This window comes from Desmodus rotundus, chromosome 2 (assembly GCF_022682495.2).
Source record: "Desmodus rotundus isolate HL8 chromosome 2, HLdesRot8A.1, whole genome shotgun sequence".
Classification (NCBI taxonomy): Eukaryota; Metazoa; Chordata; class Mammalia; order Chiroptera; family Phyllostomidae; genus Desmodus; species Desmodus rotundus.
The window spans coordinates 103,147,230-103,165,080 of record NC_071388.1 but is presented as its reverse complement, the minus strand read 5'-3'; the positions used below and the strand labels follow the sequence as shown (position 1 = coordinate 103,165,080).

Genomic DNA, 17,851 nt, shown 5'->3' with positions numbered 1-17,851 from the left:
TTCCTCGGAGTTAGCCATTACTTACTGTCCAGCTGCCATTTTCTCCGTCTCTAGTGCGTTAGTAGAGATCAATAATATTACAAAAATGAAAGCGCCATGCCAGTGTACAGCATTGTCGGCTAACCTGTCTCTACTTCCTCAGTCTGCCCAATACCAGAAATTTGTGAGACTCACGGGCCTTTAGAGTCATCTTTGATTCTTTCCTTTCTGTTCTCTCTCCATACTTACTCAGTTATCAACTCCTGTTAATACTTTTTCTTTTTTCTTTTTTTAACATTTACAACCTGTATAGTTGCTTCTAAATCTGGTTTTTTGGGTTTTCTTTTTTTTTGCCATAGCTAGTAAGACATAACCACATTGTAGATGGTCATGATTAGATGTCAAATTAGAGTTTAATCTTGATCTGTTAGGAAAAAAAAACAGGAAAGATACTTCTGAAAACCTAATGTATTGGTATTGAATATGCTAGAAAGAGACTAAGAAAGGAGGAAATTGAAATGGAGGATAATTATAATAATTAGACTAGGGTGCAAATTAAAGGCATAAAACTACATGATTTCTAAGGTTCCTAAGAAACAGTGTTGTGTAGCGGTAATAGCTTAGAATCTTAAGTATTTGAATTTGAATCCAGCTTTGCTTCTCAGTATGTGCTTAGCTTTTATAAAGTTACTAAACCATTCTGCACCTTTAGTCATTATTTCAGAATTATTATGATACATCTAATACTTTTACTAGTATGATGAGTGCTACACACCCTACCACAGCAATAGATTTTAAGAATTATAGGAGAGATTTCAAGAGAAGCATCATCATGTCTTATATGTAGATGTGTAGTGAATGTTGCCTAACTCACTGAAGATGATGGCAGGGGGTGGAATCCCAAAGCAAGACTTTTTTCTTATCCTCACCCGAGGACATTTCTTCATTGCTTTCAGAGGGAGAAGATGGGAGAAAGAAAAACATTGATGGGAGAGAGAAGTATCAATAGCCACCTCCCGTATGCTTCCAGACCAGGGATCAAACCCACAACTTTTTGTTAACAGGACAAAGCTGCAACCAACTGAGCCACACCAGGCAGGGCAAGATCTTAAGGCTAAAAAATTGGTTTTAATAGGAGTCTAGCGTTCTGGGAAGAATGTAGGATTTGGAGTCAGAAGACATAGGTGCAAATCTCAGTTATGCTATTTACCAACTTTGCAACCTTGCACTTACCACATCACCCTTCTTGTCCTTAATTTTCTCATCTTTAAATAATGATATTTGTTTATCTCACAGAGGAAGAGGAAGAATCACTTGAGATACTGTATGTGAGAACCCATTGTAAAGCACTGACTATACAGATGGTGTAATTGGTTTTTAACGTCATAACGGAAATTCGCAAATTGGGAAAAGAGCCAATTGGTTTTGAAAATTGGGAATTTGTGTTTGGACGTGTTGAACACAAAGTGAGAGTGGAGTTTCCAAGTAGAGTGTTTCCACAGGCAGTTGAAATGCAAATGTGAAATTTGGCTGATAAATGAGAGCTAAAGCTCTTAGCATTCTAGTGGTGCTTGAAATCATTAGAGAGAACAATTCCCCCGAGAGAATATAGTGAAAATTCACTACTTTGTGAATCTGTTTCTTTGCATGTATGTATAAAAAATAGATTTTTAAATGTCTGTTTATAGATGCTTATAGACATAAAGATACTGTTCATCATTTTACTGCCTTTCCTCATTTCAACTGTAAGTTACTTAAGAAAAAGAGCAGTATCTTCTAACCAGTATGTGTGGAAAAACGTTACACACGAGAGATACAGAAATTAATACAATTATTTTAGTAAATAGAATTTATCATTTCTAGTGTTCCAGATTCTAATCAACTTCCCTTTTTGGGGGGGGGGGCTGGGGGTCTATAGCAAAAAGCATCACACAGTCCACAAAAACAACCCTCCTTTGATGGCGAGGTAAGTCTATATAATCACCTTTACTTTGGAATTTTTTATTTCAATGGAAATGAAATGTTTGGCTCGTGATTATCATGTGTTTTCAATGATCTAAATATTGCTATTTTCTCTTTTCTCCTCACAAAATTCTGTTTATTAAGGGGAAGAAGACACAGGCCAGGGAGTTCCTCAGAATCGGTAGATCAGGGAATTTTTAAAGTATACACATCCATCTGGAGAGTATTTCCCTTCCATCCCCACCAGAGGTATCACCTCCCACGCCCATTTTGGAACTATATCAGGTAGTGAGAACTAGTCCGGAGAGAGACGTGTATCCAGCACAGGTGGATGGCGTCAGTATTTAAAAAAAAAACTCTACATAGTATTTTCAACTTCAGCACTTATTTCCAGAGTGTATGTGTTGTTGATTATACTTGTCCACATTAGTTAATGCACTCTTCCTTTCTTATCCCACATTTCCTTCTTGATGGTAATTCTGGAGAATTCATTATCTAAAAATTAAAGCTTCTCAGGAAAATAACAATTCTAAAATTTTCCATTATACTCTTGTTTTGTCTGAGAAAGGTGGTAAAGAGATGCATAGACTAGAAATCATGACTCTTGAATTTATTGTTTTTATTTGTTATTGGCTCACTAAATAACAAATTCTGGCTTTCTCTTCTGTGAGAAGAATAATTAATTCCTGTTACCACTTTGGTTTAGAAAGCTTTTAAGGGATAAGATCATATTTGAAATTGTTCAGGCTCTTTGGAAGAAAATCATTACTCAGAACCAAGTTATTAGCTATAGTGGTATATCAATTCCAAATTATATTCAATGTGGTCCTGTATGTTAGCATCTTCACAAGTATGTCTTAATATGTCTCTTTGTGTATTTGTGAACTGTGTCATGTGTGCAGTTTATTTTTGACACTGCTTCATTTTCTCCACCTCTCCAGTGTCCCTTCCCATCCAGAAGGTCTCAACACACTGATGATAGTGCCTTGTTAGTGGTAAGAACCTTGCACAAAATGGAGTTTTAAATTGCTGTGTCTAGAGATTGGAGAATAGCTATTGTATTTCTCATTCAAAAATTATCTAAATATCATAAAACATTATGGCATCCTTATTAAATGCTTTACAAAATGGCTAGAACTGTTTTCCTACATTACTACTCATGATTTACACAGTGACCCAGTGTTCTGCAGCTGTGGCTGAAATATCTTTGTTAATGTTTTCAAAAGTAAAACATTTGCATTGAGAACCATATTGGCTTTGTATGTATGTTGGGAGTTTTTTAAATGTCATTTCTAATTCCAGGCGCACTTACTTTGTTAATCATTAATTTAGCTAATGAGTCACGTGTGTTAAATGGGTTTCTTTACTCCGTGACGCTAATCATAAAACTGTGTATTTGTCATCCTATTTTGTCATCTATCTTAAGCTACTAAAAATCTCAAACTTTAAAAAATGACTTACATCTCAAGATTATCCCTCCATGCCTATTTTTAAACTCAGGGAAACGTTAACTCTTGGAATGCTATCTACTGATCATTTTTAACACTGGTTTACTTCTATTGCCTGTTTATCAGCTGAAAATCAGTATAACATGAGAACTTATTCGATAGTTTTACTGTTATCAGGCTTGGAAGATAATTCTAACCATTTACATAATTTTTCAATCATGTTGTATTTTTTTTCACAGTAGTATTGAAAATTAGCAGTTTTCAAAAAAGTCTGCTGTCTATCAACTCCTCTCTCGTGCAGTAACTGCCCCCGTTGTGTGTGCTGCCGAATGAACTGTGTACTTAAGCATGACATTCCTATTACATAAACTTCTGTTGTTCAAATTTGTATGTGTTCTGAGGTCATCGTTTCCTTTGAAATAGAAAAGGCACATTTTAACGGGGCAGCCTTATAGATGGATGTAGCCAGCAGCTTCTGGAGTTTCAGTGGAAGTTAATTGGCATGAGAAGCAACTAGTTTAAATTAATGCAGAAAAATATTGAGCGCCCGTGATGATTTGGACACTTTACCGGCGTTATCTCATTCACTCCTCACAGCAACCTTAAGGTTCAGCTTATCACCACTTTACAGATGATTACTGAGGCACAGAATGTCTTACCCAGAATATGACTTGTCCAAGGTCACAGCTGCTAAGTGCCAGGCTAGGTTTAAATCTCAATCTGGCTGACTTGAAAACCTTCATTAAACACCATGCTGTATTCCCTCCTACACTATATTAAAAAGCAATTTAGGAAACCCAAGATGAGGTTTAATAACATGTATAGTAAGTGATATAAGTCTGAGTTTCCAGACTTTTATGTCAAGGAAAAAGTGGAAGTTGGAAAAACAACAAAATTCCCTTCAGCCATTTCAAAGCACAAACACTTGTCCTTTAGTTACGAGTATTCATGGCTCACCTAAATTAGATGGTCTTTACCCTTTCTGCCATCCTGGAGTCTGAGGGGGCCTGCTGGGAACAGGACTTCTGTAACAACAAATATGTCTGGAAGGCTGTGGTCCAGGGCCATTTTTGCCAGCTATAAGCGAGGTCTCTGGACCAGAGGGAACACATAGCTCTTCTTGAAACTGAAGGAGTTAATGGTCAAGGAGAAACCGAATTCTCTCTAGGTAAGGGATGTGCTTATGTATACACAGCAAAGAACAACACAGTGACTCCTGGCAGCAAACCGAACAAAACCAGAGTAGTCTGGGAGAAGGTAACTCATGCTCATGGAAAGTGGCATGGTTCGTGCTAAATTCCGAAGCAACTTTCCTGCTAAGGCCATTGGACACAGAATCTGTGTAATGCTGTACCTCTCAGGGACTTAAACTTACTGAAAACTAAATAACCCTGGCTATTATGACTCAGTGGATTGAGTACCAGCCTGCAGACTGAAAGGTCACCAGTTCCATTCCCAGTCTGGGCACATGCCTGGGTTGCAGGCCAGGTCCCCAGTTGGGGGCGTACAAGAGGAAGCTGATTGATATTTCTCTCACACATTGATGTTTCTCTTCCTCTCTTTCTCCCTCCTTTCCCCTCTCTTTAAAAATAAACAAACATTTTTAAAAGAAATAGTGTTGGCTGGTGAACCAAAGGGTGCCAGTTCGATTCCCAGTCAGGGCACATGCCTGGGTTGCGGGTCAGGGCCCCAGTAGGGGATGTGTGAGTGACAACCACACACTGATGATTCTCTCCCTCTCCTTCTCTCTCCCTTCCACTCTCAAAAAATAAAATAAATAAAGTTTTTAAGAAAGAAAATGGATTTGTTTTCTAGTAAAAAGAAAAAAATGAAAGGTCCATGTCACATATTTTTGATTGTAAACTAGTGTCCAACCCTGCAAAAAAGTCATATTTTAAACTCTACCATTGATCTTTCCAAAAGTACTCTTCAGTGGCTTCATACAGTAAAATAAAGTCCATCTTTCTTAATACGGCCTACAAGTTTCTTAGACTGAAATCCAAACTTCTTAACATGGCCTATAAGCTCTTACCTATTCTGACTACTGTCTGTCTCATCTCTGTTCATGTATACCAGTAGTTTTCAGCTTTCCAAATCTAGCAAGTCCTTTGCTACCTACCTTTGCAAATGCTATTTCCTCTGCTTAGAATGCCTTTTCCTCCCAGTATTTACCCTGTGGTTAATTCTTTCTCATCTATCTGGTATCAGCTCAAATGTCACCTCTTTAAAATGGCTTTTCTGCAACTCTCCACCCTCAAATCAAGTTTATGTCTCTATTATTAATTTTTATAGTACTTTTAGGTAGGTGTTTATTATTGTCTATCTCCCCCTTATTAAACTACAATACTGTAAGCTTCATGGGCCCAGGGATATTCTCTGTTGCATTTACATGTATGTAGTCAACCCGTATCATAGTTTCTGGGATGTATTACGTGCTCAATAAGTATTTCCTGAATGAACCCATAAATGCTATGTATCTAATAATCCTCACTAAATTGTTTCATGATGAAAAGGTCTGCTGATAATGCAGGGTAAATGTTGAATTTCAATAATTATAACAATATACTTATTGAACTTTAAATAACTTGAAATATAGAATTTGAAGTAAGTATTAGTAATAGTTAATATCAGTTATTCTGACATTCTCTTTGGGCTGCTCTTCAGGTTTCTATGGCTTGCTTCTATGTCCCATCTGCATCTGTATTCCATCTCTACCTACTTTCTCTTCCCTCCACTCCCTTTCTCCTTCTTTGCCAACATAGTGGCTTTTAGCCTTTTTATATTTAAAATAGACAGTAATTCCAGTACATGCGATTACAAGGAGGCCCAGGAAATCTCAACAGGTAACGTATACACATTGTATTGCTGCTGTCACAATCTTGTTCTTTGGTACATTTCTTCAGTTTTTTCTGGCTTAAGGTAGGTTACATTGCAGTATACATTACATACATGGGCGTGTGGGGAGATATTGCTGTATATCATCTCTTATTAAAAGTAGTTGTATTTATTTTATTGATCACCTACACACCTCTTTTCTAAACACTCACATATGTTTTTGTTCATCTATCCCATGATTCATATATTTGTGACCCTAATTTAAATTTCAAAAAATTATTTAACTAATAAAAGCCTTTATTATCATTAAGCTGTTGACATTTTGTTGTCTTTTAATAGGTACAATCTTATCCAACACGGTTTGTGAAAGTCCTGTCTTCTCTGATTTCCATTTCCCACCAAATGAAAAAATTTTTCATGGTTTGAGCAGCTTTTATCTGTAATCAAAATTGTGTACAACAAATGCTAATACTTACTCTAATATATCTAACTAGTTGTATGCAGGTTGGTGAATGGATAAAGGATAAGGAAAATTCTACTTAACCTCCTATAGGTCATTTGGACTTTCTTAGAGGCAGAAACAATTTGCCTTAAGGGGTGATGCAGAATTCTCATGTTTTGCCTTCTAAAATCAGAGCTATTAAATTGAATTTGGATTAATATTGAAAAAAATATTGTTCTACTTCATACTAGTTCTCAGTCAAAATGATCTTTTTGAATCCAAAAAAAAAAGATGGATGTAAAGAGGACCACACCAAGAAACATCATAATTGAAATACCAAAGGTTAAAGATAAAGAGAAAACCTTAAAAGCACCAAGAGAAAAGCAGTTAGTTACCTACAAAGGCATTCCCATAACACTGTCAGCTGATTTCTCAAAAGGAACTTTGCAGGCAAGAAGTATTCAAAGTGATGCAAAGCAATCTACAACCCAGATTACTATGTCCAGCAAAGCTAGCATTTAGAATCAAAAGGTAGATAAAGTGCTTCCTAGACAAGGTAAAGCTAAAGGAGTTTATCATCGCCAAATCATTATTATATGAAATGTTGAAGGCACTTACTTAAGAAAAAGAAGATAAAAATTATGAACATTAAAATGGCAATAAATATATAACTGTCAACAACTGAATCTAAAAAAATACCCTAAGTGACTTCCGGTCAAGATGGAGGCATAGGTAAACACAGCTCACCTCCTCACACAACTACAGCAAAAATTACTAGTAGACTACAAAACAAATATCACCCAGAATCATAAAATCGAGTTTATGGAAGTCTAACAATCAAGGAATTAAAGAAGCCACATTCATCCAGATGGGTTGTGGGATGGAGATGCAGAGATGTGAAACAGGCTGGTCCCACACCCATATGTGGTGGATAAACATCAGGAGGGATGCTTACAGAGCAAGGGATCCCAGCCCCACACCAGACCACCCAACCCACAGTTGCAGGATCAGGAAGATAAGACCTTATAAACGTCTGGCTGTAAAAACCAGTGTGGACTGGGGTGGTGGAAGAAACTGCAGAATTGTCAGGACTCTCCTCTTACAGAGCCCGCAACAGACTTAAGACTTAACGCAGACTCACTTCCTCTGGGGCTCAACACCACAGCAAGAGCTTTAAGGGCAGTAGTGTAATATGGGAGAAATTGTAGTGACTGACATAAGGGGGAGTTCGGGAGACAGTTTCCTGCTGGACAAAACTCTAGAGCCCAGGCAGCAGCATTGTCCCCTCTCTGAGCCCTCCTCCACACAGAGCCACAGAGTGGTGACATGGCTTGCCCCACCCTGATGATTACGTATGGCTCTCCCACATGCAACTTACTGGTGCACTTTTCTACAATAGGCCACACAACTAAGACAGGAAGGATGCCAAAATGAGATAAATATGGCCCAAAGGAAAGAACAAAAGTCCCAAAAAAGAACTAAACAAAATGGAGATAAGCAACCTCTCAGATGCACAGTTCAAAACACTGGTTATAAGGACGCTCAAGGAACTCATGGGGTATTTCAACAGCGTAAAAAAGACACAGGCAGAGGTAAAGGATACACTAAGTGAAATAAAGAACAATTTACAGGGAAACAACAGTGGAGGGGATGAAGCTGAGAATCACATCAATGATTTGGAACATAAGGAATTAAAAAAAAAGAACAACAAGAAGAAAAAATAATTTTTTTAAAAAATGAGGACAGTCTAAGGAGCTCCTGGGACATCTTCAAATGTGCCAACATCCGAATCATAAGGGGGCCAGAAGGAGAAGAGGAAGAGCAAGAAATTGAAAACTTACTTGAAAAAATAATGAAAGAAAACTCCCATGTATTTGGTGAAGGAAATAGGCATGCAAGTCCAGGAAGCACAGACAGTCCCAAACAAGATGGATGCAAAGATACCCACTACAAGACACATAATTTAAATGCCAAATGTTAAAGATAATGAAAGAAACTTAAAAGGAACAAGATAAAAGCAGTTAGTTACCTACAGGGGAGTTTCCATAAGACTGTCAGCTGATTTCTCAAAAGAAACTTTGCAGGCTAGAAGGATTGGCAAGAAATATTCAAAGTCATGAAAAGCAGGGACTTACAGCCAAGATTTCTCTACCCTGCAAACCTGTCATTTAAAAATCGAAGCACAGAGTAATTCCCAGACAAAGTAAAACTAAAGGAGCTCATCATCACTAAACCACTATTATATGAAATTGTTAAACTGACATTTTTAAAAAAGAACATAAAAACTATGAACATTAAAATGGCAAATTCACAACTATCAACAGTTGAATCTAAGAAACAAACTAAGCAAAAAAGCAGAACAGAAACAGAATTGTAGATATGGAGATCATTTGGAGGGTTATCAGTTGGGAGGGGAAGAGGGAGAATGGGAGAAAAGGTTCAGGGATTAAGGAACACAAGTTGGTAGGTAAAGAATAGAGAGGGGGATATTAAGAACAGTATAGGAAGTGGAATAGCCAAATAACTTTTATGCATGATCCATGAACTAAGGGGAGAGAGTGCTGGAGGGAATGGGAGGTACCTGATAGAGGGGAATAAAGGGGAGGAAAAATAGGACAACTGTAATACCATAAACAAAATATACTTTTTAAAAATTTAAGCAAACAATGGAACAGAAACAGTCATAGATATGGAGAACATTGGGATGATGGCCAATAGTAAGGGTGGTCTGGGGGTATGGGGGGAAAAGGTGAAGGGATTAAGAATTACAAATAGGTAGTTACGGAATAGGCAAGGGGATGAGGAGCAAGTATGGGAATGGAGTTGCCAAAGAACTTATATACAGGACCCACAGACATGAACAAAGCCGGGCGGGTCACTGGAGGGAGTGGAGAGTTCTGGGAGGGGTTCGTAAGGGGAAAAAATTGGGGTCACTGTAATAGCATAGTCAATCTTTAAAAATCTGTTAGCCATGAAAAAAATAAAATGAGCTCTTTGGATTTTTCTCTTATGTCATAGGAATGGCACAGGACTCAATTAGTTTCAAGGCTATTTTACTAAAAAAATTGATGTTTCTTGTTTTATTTCTGTGTAGAATTTTTTTTAACATCATGCTCTTCATTTCTTGATGTGGTGTGAGGTGTTGAAATAGTTTGAATTATACGAGTGAAAAACTATTTTATAAATTATGTTCCCTCCCAAATGTTCTCTCTCTGCCCTAATATCTTGGTAGACCATTTGAAAATTTGTCAATGACCTTTCCTTTTATAATTTTACTGACCAGATCTGCCTGCCTCCCTGCCTGACGTTTTGCTGACAAAAATTCTGCCTTCTGTTTCTTCTTTCTCTTGTGAAATTTAGTCACTGTCAGGGTCGAATCAAGTGGGCTGTGCTGCTGCCCTGCCTCATTCGTCTGCCTTCACACTTGTTAAGGTATCTTTTGTTATTGTAATTCACCGGGAACGTTGGGGAGGGGTTACATAATGCAGATCTTTTTTTTTTAAATATATTTTATTGATTACACTATTACAGTTGTCCCATTTTCCCCCCTTCTCTCCATTCCATCCTGCACACCCCTTCCCTCCCACATTCCCCCCTATATAGTTCATGCTCTTGGGTCATACATATAAGTTCTTTGGCTTCTACATTTCCTGTACTATTACCCTCCCCCTGTCTATTTTCTACCTACCATTTATGCTACTTATTCTCTGTACCTTCCCCCCCCGTCCCCCTCCCACTCCCCTATTGATAACCCTCCATGTGATATCCCTTTCTGTGGTTCTGTTCCTGTTCTAGTTGTTTGCTTAGTTTGCTTTATGTGTGGTTGTTAATAACTCTGAGTTTGCTGTCATTTTTACTGTTCATATTTTTTATCTTTTTCTTAGATAAATCCCTTTAACATTTCATATAATAAGGGTTTGGTGATGATGAACTCCTTGAACTTGACCTTATCTGAGAAGCACTTTATCTGCCCTTCCATTCTAAATGAAAGCTTTGCTGGATAGAGTAATCTTGGATGTAGGTCCTTGCCTTTCATGACTTGGAATACTTCTTGCCGGCCACTTATTGCCTGTAAGGTCTCTTTTGAGAAATCAGCTGACAGTCTTATGGAACTCCTTTGTAGGTAACTGTGTCCTTATCCCTTGCTACTTCTAAGGTTCCTCCTTGGGACTAGCTTCTTTGGGACTCTCTCAGCTTCCTGGACTTCCTGGAAGTCTTATTTCCTTTGCCAGATTGGGGAAGTTCTCCTTCATTATTTGTTCAAATAAGTTTTCAATTTCTTGCTCTTCCTCTTCTCTTTCTGGAACCCCTATAGTTCGGATGTTGAAACGTTTAAAGATGTCCTGGAGGTTCCTAAGCCTCTCCTCATTTTTCTGAATTCTTGTTTCTTCATTCTGTTCCAGTTGGATGTTTCTTTCTTCCTTCTGGTCCACACCGTTGATTTGAGTTCCAGTTTCCTTCCCATCACTATTGGTTCCCTGTACATTTTCCTTTGTTTCTCGTAGCATAGCCTTCATTTTTTCATCCAATTTATGACGAAATTGAACCAATTCTGTGAGCTTCCTGATTACCAGTGTTTTGAACTGTGCATCTGATAGGTTGGCTATCTCTTTGTCACTTAGTTGTATTTTTTCTGGAGCTTTGATCTGTTCTTTCATTTGGGCCTTTTTTTTTTTTTGTCTTGGCGCACCTGTTATGTAGAGGGGAGGAGCCTGAGGTGTTCACCAGGGTGGGGTAACGGTGGTCACTGCACTGTGACACTGTATGTGGGGGAGGGTTCCGAGAGGGAGCAATGGTGCTTGCTGTACTCTCTGCCGGATTTCAGTCACTCCCTTCGCTATCCACAATCAAATTGGGCCCTTCTGGTGCTGCTGTCTGAGTGGGTGTGTTTGTGTACATTGTAGGCCCCTGTGGGACCCTCCAAGGAATTCTCCTGTAAGGCTGGGAGTTTCTCCTGCTGCTGCCTCAACCCCCACAGGTATTTTCAATCAGAAGTTTGAGGCTTTATTTCCCTGCACTGGAGCCCTGGGTTGCCTGGATGTCAACTGGTCCACCAGCTGCTGCCTTGCCGGCCAGCTGCAGCTTTGCCTGCTCCACTCTACAATCCACCACCTCACTGGGTCCACCAGCCACCAAGTCCTCTCTGCCCGGCTGCCTGTCTCCGCCGCTCCTACTGGTCTGGATGAATGTTTCTTCTTTATATCCTTGGTTGTTGGACTTCCGTACAGTTCAATTTTCTCTCAGTTCTGGTTGTTTTTCGTTTTTAAATTGTTGTTGTCCTTTTGGTTGTGTGAGGAAGCACAGTGTGTCTACCTATACCTCCATCTTGGCCAGAAGTCATCAATTTCCCATAGTGCAGGTCAGGTCTTAACTTTTCCAATGGATTGGTCTAATAGCAAGCAATCTGAAATCTAGGATTGCATGAAATACAGTAAGCTTATAAAACTGTTTGAGTTTAACATTAATTCACTTGAAATTTTTTGAAAGCTTTATCATGCCAGAGATAGTCATAAATACTGTGTTAATTCTTTATATTCTTATTCTAATTGAAATGTCATTCTAATTTTCCTATCAATAGTTATTCTTTTGTCATGAGTCATTTTATTTTGGCTTTGATGTCTAATGTAAAATATTTTGAGTCCTAGTCTCCAAAACTATTAACTGTCAACACCCTCTACAGTTGGGGTCAATAAGCTATGACCCCTAGGACATCTGTTTTGGTAAATAGTTTTACTGATACCCAGTCATTCCCACTTGTTTATGTGTTATCTGTGGCTGCTTTTGTGATTAGCAGCGAAGTTGGAATAGTTGTGCCAGAGATCATATGGTGTAGAAACCTAAATAAGAACCTGTAGTATATTCTTTTTTGAAGGCTTCTAGGGATGGTAATTCCATGTGTGTTATCATATGATACATAAGAAGTGATTAATAGTCCTCACTGTTTAAAAGTTCTCCTTTTCTAACGCCTGTCTGTCCTCTTTGTTTAACACTTAATTCTTCTTTTCTTTCCAGAGTGGAGATTTTCTAGTAAATAGCAGTCTTTATGTAAGAATCATTCTATAGATCCGGCAGAAGTAACACCTGCTTGAGTATTGTTGGTAGGGTAATAATATGGGTGTAGTAATTTATAGTTTTATTTTGAACATTTCACCTAAAATATCATACAGTGTGCTTGAATGTGATATTGTTATATTATAGAATTACATGCAGATTTTGTATTAAAAGATTTTGTAATAAAGAAGGGGCATTATTTGTGCCAGACCCTATTTGAAAACTATAACAATGCTACCTTTGTCTTCTCCCTAAATAAACTCTGTTCCTTTTACATGTCTTTCCCAGCCTGTTATTCCTGAGGAACTTTCACAAGTTCTCTGTCTTCCATTTTGGTTCCACAGTCCCGAGCTACAAATACATCCATCATTGGAGCTCACCTGGTGCTGAGCACGAAACAAGGGTCTTTCACATGTCTTACTAAGAATTACATTGGCTTTTTCTGTTTTGATACTCATTTTGCTCTGTGTCTACTATAATTCTCAAATGTTTTAGTAATACTCCTAAATGATAGTTAATTTCCACATCTTGTATTTTTTTTCCAGAATACTTAATTTTGCTTTTGGACACTTTCACTTCTCTAATTTACCAGAGTACTTTAAAATTCTACTTCATGTCCTTCTAAATGCTGACTCCAGCTTTATAACATCTGTAAACTTGATAAAACCTTCCGTCTGATGCTACAGGTACCTGTATCACTCATGAAGAAACGTTATAATTCTCTTCTGTGTTAACCCTTTGCTAGTCTGCCTCTACTAGATCCCTTATTTGAGCAGCAACACAGAAAATTATTTGAGGGACTTTTTTCAAAGTTCTTTCAAGGAAGTTATATAAGTAGTAGCATTCTAATTGTGGAGAAGAGAAGTTAAATTCATTATACTCAATGGATACCTTAGGGCATTGGGGCTTATTCTACCAAGAATCATATTTGACAAAGGCCAGGTGAATGAACCGAAAATTGTGTGATGGTCTACCTTTCTATCAGACCTGCTACACTGTCAAGTGATTACTTTAAAAAGATTTATTCTTTACTTGTTGGTATCACATATACTTTACAGCAGGTAAACACTATATTTAGGAATGATTTTATTTCTTTTGTTGCTTAACAAGTCATAAAAGTTGACTTCATATCAGTTTCCTGTTTTTTGCTCTTCATTTTCCAATAGTTCTCAAATTAGTCAATGGCTTGCAGGTGATTTGAACTAATTATTTTAGTATCCTAGAATGCAAGTCACTGAGATTTATACTTTTAATAAAAGTACATTTTTTAAATCATTTTAAAAGTTGCCTCTATTCTGACTTCGTTTTTAATTTTTTTAAGTATATTTTATTGATTATGCTATTACAGTTGTCCCTATTATTCCACCTGAGCCCCACTCCATCAGGCAATCCCCACACCATTGTTCATGTCCATGGGTCATGCATATAAATTCTTTGGCTACTCTTATATCCTGTACTGGACTTCACATCCCTCTGGGTGTTCTGTAACTACCTACTTGTACCTCTTAATCTCCTCACCACTTCACCCATTCCTCCACACCCCTTCCCATCTGGCAACCATTAAAATGCTCTCCATATCCAAGATTTTGTCTCTTTTCTTTTATACTTAGTTTTTTAGATTCAATTGTTGATAGAACATACTTATTGCCACTTATTATTCACAGTTTTGATCTTATTTTTCTTAAATAAGTCCCCTTGACATTTCATGTAATAATGGTTTGGTGATGATGAAGTCCTTAATTTTTTTCTTGGGTGGGAAGCACTTTATGTGCCCTTCAATTCTAAATGAAAGCTTTGCTGAATAGAGTAATCTTGGATGTAGATCCTTGCATTTCATGACTTGGAATACTTCTTTCCAGCCCCTTGCCTGCCAGGTTTATTTTGAGAAATCAGCTAGTAGTCTTACAAGCACTCCTTTGTAGGTAACTGTCTCCTTTTCTCTTGCTGCTTCTAAGATTCTCTCTTTCTCTTTAATCTTAGGCAATGTAATTATGATGTGCCTTGGTGTGTTCCTCCTTGGGTCCAGCTTCTTTGGGACTCTCTGAGCTTCCTGGACTTCCTGGAAGTCTATTTCCTTTGCCAGATTGGGGAAGTTCTCCTTCATTATTTGTTCAAATAAGTTTTCAATTTCTTGCTCTTTCTCCTCTTCTGGCATCCCCATGATTCGGATGTTGGAAAGTTTAAAGTTGTCCCAGACGTTCCTAAGCCTCTCCTCATTTATTTGAATTCTTGTTTCTTCATTCTGTTCTGGTTGGATGTTTCTTTCTTCCTTCTGCTCCAAACTGTTGATTTGAGTCCCAGTTTCCTTCCCATCACTATTGGTTCCCTGTACATTTTCCTTTATTTCACTTAGCATAGCCTTCATTCTTTCCTCTAATTTGCAATCATATTCAACCAATTCTGTGAGCATCCTGACTACCACTGTTTTGAACTCTGCATTTGGTAGGTTGGCTATCTCTCTGTGATCTTCCCTAGTTGTATTTTTTCTGGAGCCTTGATCTGTTCTTTCATTTGGGCCATTGTTTTTGTCTTGCCATTCCTGTTACGTAGTAAGGGGCGGAACATTAGGTGTTCAAAGGGTGGCTCAACCCACGTTGCTGCATTGTGATGCTGTATGTGGGGAAGTAGTCCGAGGGGGAAAATGTTGCTTGCTCCGCTCTCTGCTGGTTTTGAGTCACTTCCCCTGCTACCCACAATCAAATTGGGTTCTTCTGGTGCTGATTCCTGGGTGGGTGGGTTTGTGTACATTCTAAGACCCTGTGGGTCTCTCCAACGAACTCTCCTGTGAGGCTGGGAGTTTCTCCCAGTGCCGCCTGAACCTCCACAGGTGTTTTTAGTCAGAGGCTTTGAGGCTTTATTTCCCCTTACTGGAACCCTGGGTATTGCCGTCTGTGTTGCTCCCTAGTTGTTCCTCCTAGTTTATCTGCACGTGAATGTGGGACTGCCCAGTCTGCAAGCCAGTGCTTCGCCTGCTCTGCCAGCTGCTGCCTGGACGTGAGTCCTCTCTACCTGTCTGCCCATCTCTGCCCCTTCTACTGGTCTGGATGAATGTTTCTTATTTAACTCCTTGGTTGTCGGACTTCCATACAGTTCGATTTTCTGTCAGTTCTGGTTGTTTTTTGTTTTTAAATTTGTTGTTGTCCTTCTTTTGGTTGTGCGAGGAGGCACAGTGTGTCTATGCCTCTGTCTAAGCTAACTTTTTATAGAATGTTTAAGAATAAGCAAAAACTAAAACTATAAAACTTGACCTGGAAAAGGATATGGTTTCTGAGGACACAAAGCAATAACCATAAAAAAATGAAATGAGAGTTTTCATCAAGACTTTTCAGATAAATAAATGAAAATAAAAGCATCTATTATGAAAAGAAAATGAACAAGTAGTTCTGACCAGTGTGGCTCAGTTGGTTGGGCATTGTCTTACAAAGCTAAAGGTTGCTGGTTCGATTCCCAGTCAGAGCTTATGCCTAGATGTTTCTCTCCCTCTTTTGAAGGGAAGCACTTTATCTGCCCTTCCATTCTAAATGATAGCTTTGCAGGGCAGAGCAATCTTGGCTGTAGGTCCCTACTTTTCATGACTTTGAATATTTCTTGCCAGTCTTTCTAGCTTGCAAAGTTTCTTTTGAGAAATCAACTGACAGTCTTATGGAAACTCCCCTGTAGGTAACTAACTACTTTATTCTTGCGGCTTTTAACTTTTTCTCATTATCTTTAACATTTGGCATTTAAATTACGTGTCTTGTAGTGGGTGTCTTTGCATCCATCTTGTTTGGGACTGTCTGTGCTTCCTAGACTTGCATGTCTGTTTCCTTCACCAAATACGTGGGAGTTTTCTTTTTTTTATATATATATTTATTGATTATGATATTACAGTTGTCCCATTTCTCCCCCCCCACTCCACTCCATCCTGCCCACCCCCTCCCTTGCGCATCCCCCCCCATAGTTCATGTCCATGGGTCATACTTATAAGTTCTTTGGCTTCTACATTTCCTACACTATTCTTACCCTCCCCCTGTCTATTTTCCACCTTACATCTATGCTACTTATTCTATGTACCTCTCCCCCCCTCTCCCCCTCCAACTCCCCTATTGACAACCCTCCATGTGATCTCCATCTCTATGGTTCTGTTCCTGTTCTAGTTGTTTGCCTAGTTTGCTCTTGTTTTTGTTGTAGGTATGGTCGTTAATAACTGTGAGTTTGCTGTCATTTTTACTGTTCCTATTTTTGATCTTCTTTTTCTTAGGTAAGTCCCTTTAACATTTCATATAATAAGGGCTTGGTGATGATGAACTTCTTTAACTTGACCTTATCTGAGAAGCACTTTATCTTCCCTTCCATTCTAAATGATAGCTTTGCTGGATACAGTAATCTTGGATGTAGGTCCTTGTGCTTAATCTTGGGTAATGTAATTATGATGTGCCTTGGTGTGTTCCTCCTTGGGTCCAGCTTCTTTGGGACTCTCTGAGCTTCCTGGACTTCCTGGAAGTCTATTTCCTTTGCCAGATGAGGGAAGTTCTCCTTCATTATTTGTTCAAATAAGTTTTCAATTTTTTGTTCTTCCTCTTCTCCTTCTGGCAGCCCTATAATTCGGATGTTGGAACGTTTCAAGATGTCCTGGAGGTTCCTAAGCCTCTCCTCATTTTTCCGAATTCTTGTTTCTTCATTGTTTTCTGGTTGGATGTTTCTTTCTTCCTTCCGGTCCACAACATTGATTTGAGTTCCAGTTTCCTTCGCATCACTATGGGTTCCCTGTACATTTTCCTTTGTTTCTCTTAGCATAGCCTTCATTTTTTCATCTGGGTTTTGAACAGATTCAACCAATTCTGTGAGCATCTTGATAACCAGTGTTTTGAACTGTGCATCTGATAGGTTGGCTATCTCTTCGTTGCTTAGTTGTATTTTTTCTGGAGCTTTGAAGTGTTCTGTCATTTGGGCCTTTTTTTTTTTTTTGTCTTTGCGCATCTGTTATTTTAAGGGGCGGAGCCTTAGGTGTTCCCTGGGGCAGGGTAACGGTGGTCGCTGCGCTGTGACGCTGTACGTGGGGGAGGGGCCGAGAGGGAGCAATGGCGCCCGCTTCACTCTCCCCCAAACCTCAATCTTTCACTCCACTACCCCCAATCAAACTGGGCCCCTCTGG

The 17,851-nt window shown here is 38.7% G+C and overlaps 2 protein-coding genes across 21 annotated transcripts in view; one reads left to right on the top strand and one right to left on the bottom strand.

Annotated features, from left to right (window-relative positions):
• IQCG (IQ motif containing G) overlaps window positions 1-17,851 on the bottom strand; it is a 120,331-nt gene that overhangs the window by 12,641 nt on the left and 89,839 nt on the right. The window lies entirely within an intron of this gene.
• LRCH3 (leucine rich repeats and calponin homology domain containing 3) overlaps window positions 1-17,851 on the top strand; it is a 144,221-nt gene that overhangs the window by 111,476 nt on the left and 14,894 nt on the right. For 5 of the 14 annotated variants that reach the window (XM_045185982.3, XM_024578226.4, XM_045185975.3 and 2 more), the window contains exons 13-15: window positions 1,898-1,945; window positions 2,883-2,936; window positions 10,027-10,098. The exons of 1 other annotated variant lie outside the window; for it this stretch is intronic. In XM_045185982.3, coding sequence (XP_045041917.2) covers window positions 1,898-1,945; window positions 2,883-2,936; window positions 10,027-10,098 — 174 coding nt within the window. The remainder of the gene's footprint in view (window positions 1-1,897; window positions 1,946-2,882; window positions 2,937-10,026; window positions 10,099-17,851) is intronic. 8 more of the 14 variants (XM_045185986.3, XM_045185980.3, XM_045185978.3 and 5 more) reach the window with 6 other exon arrangements.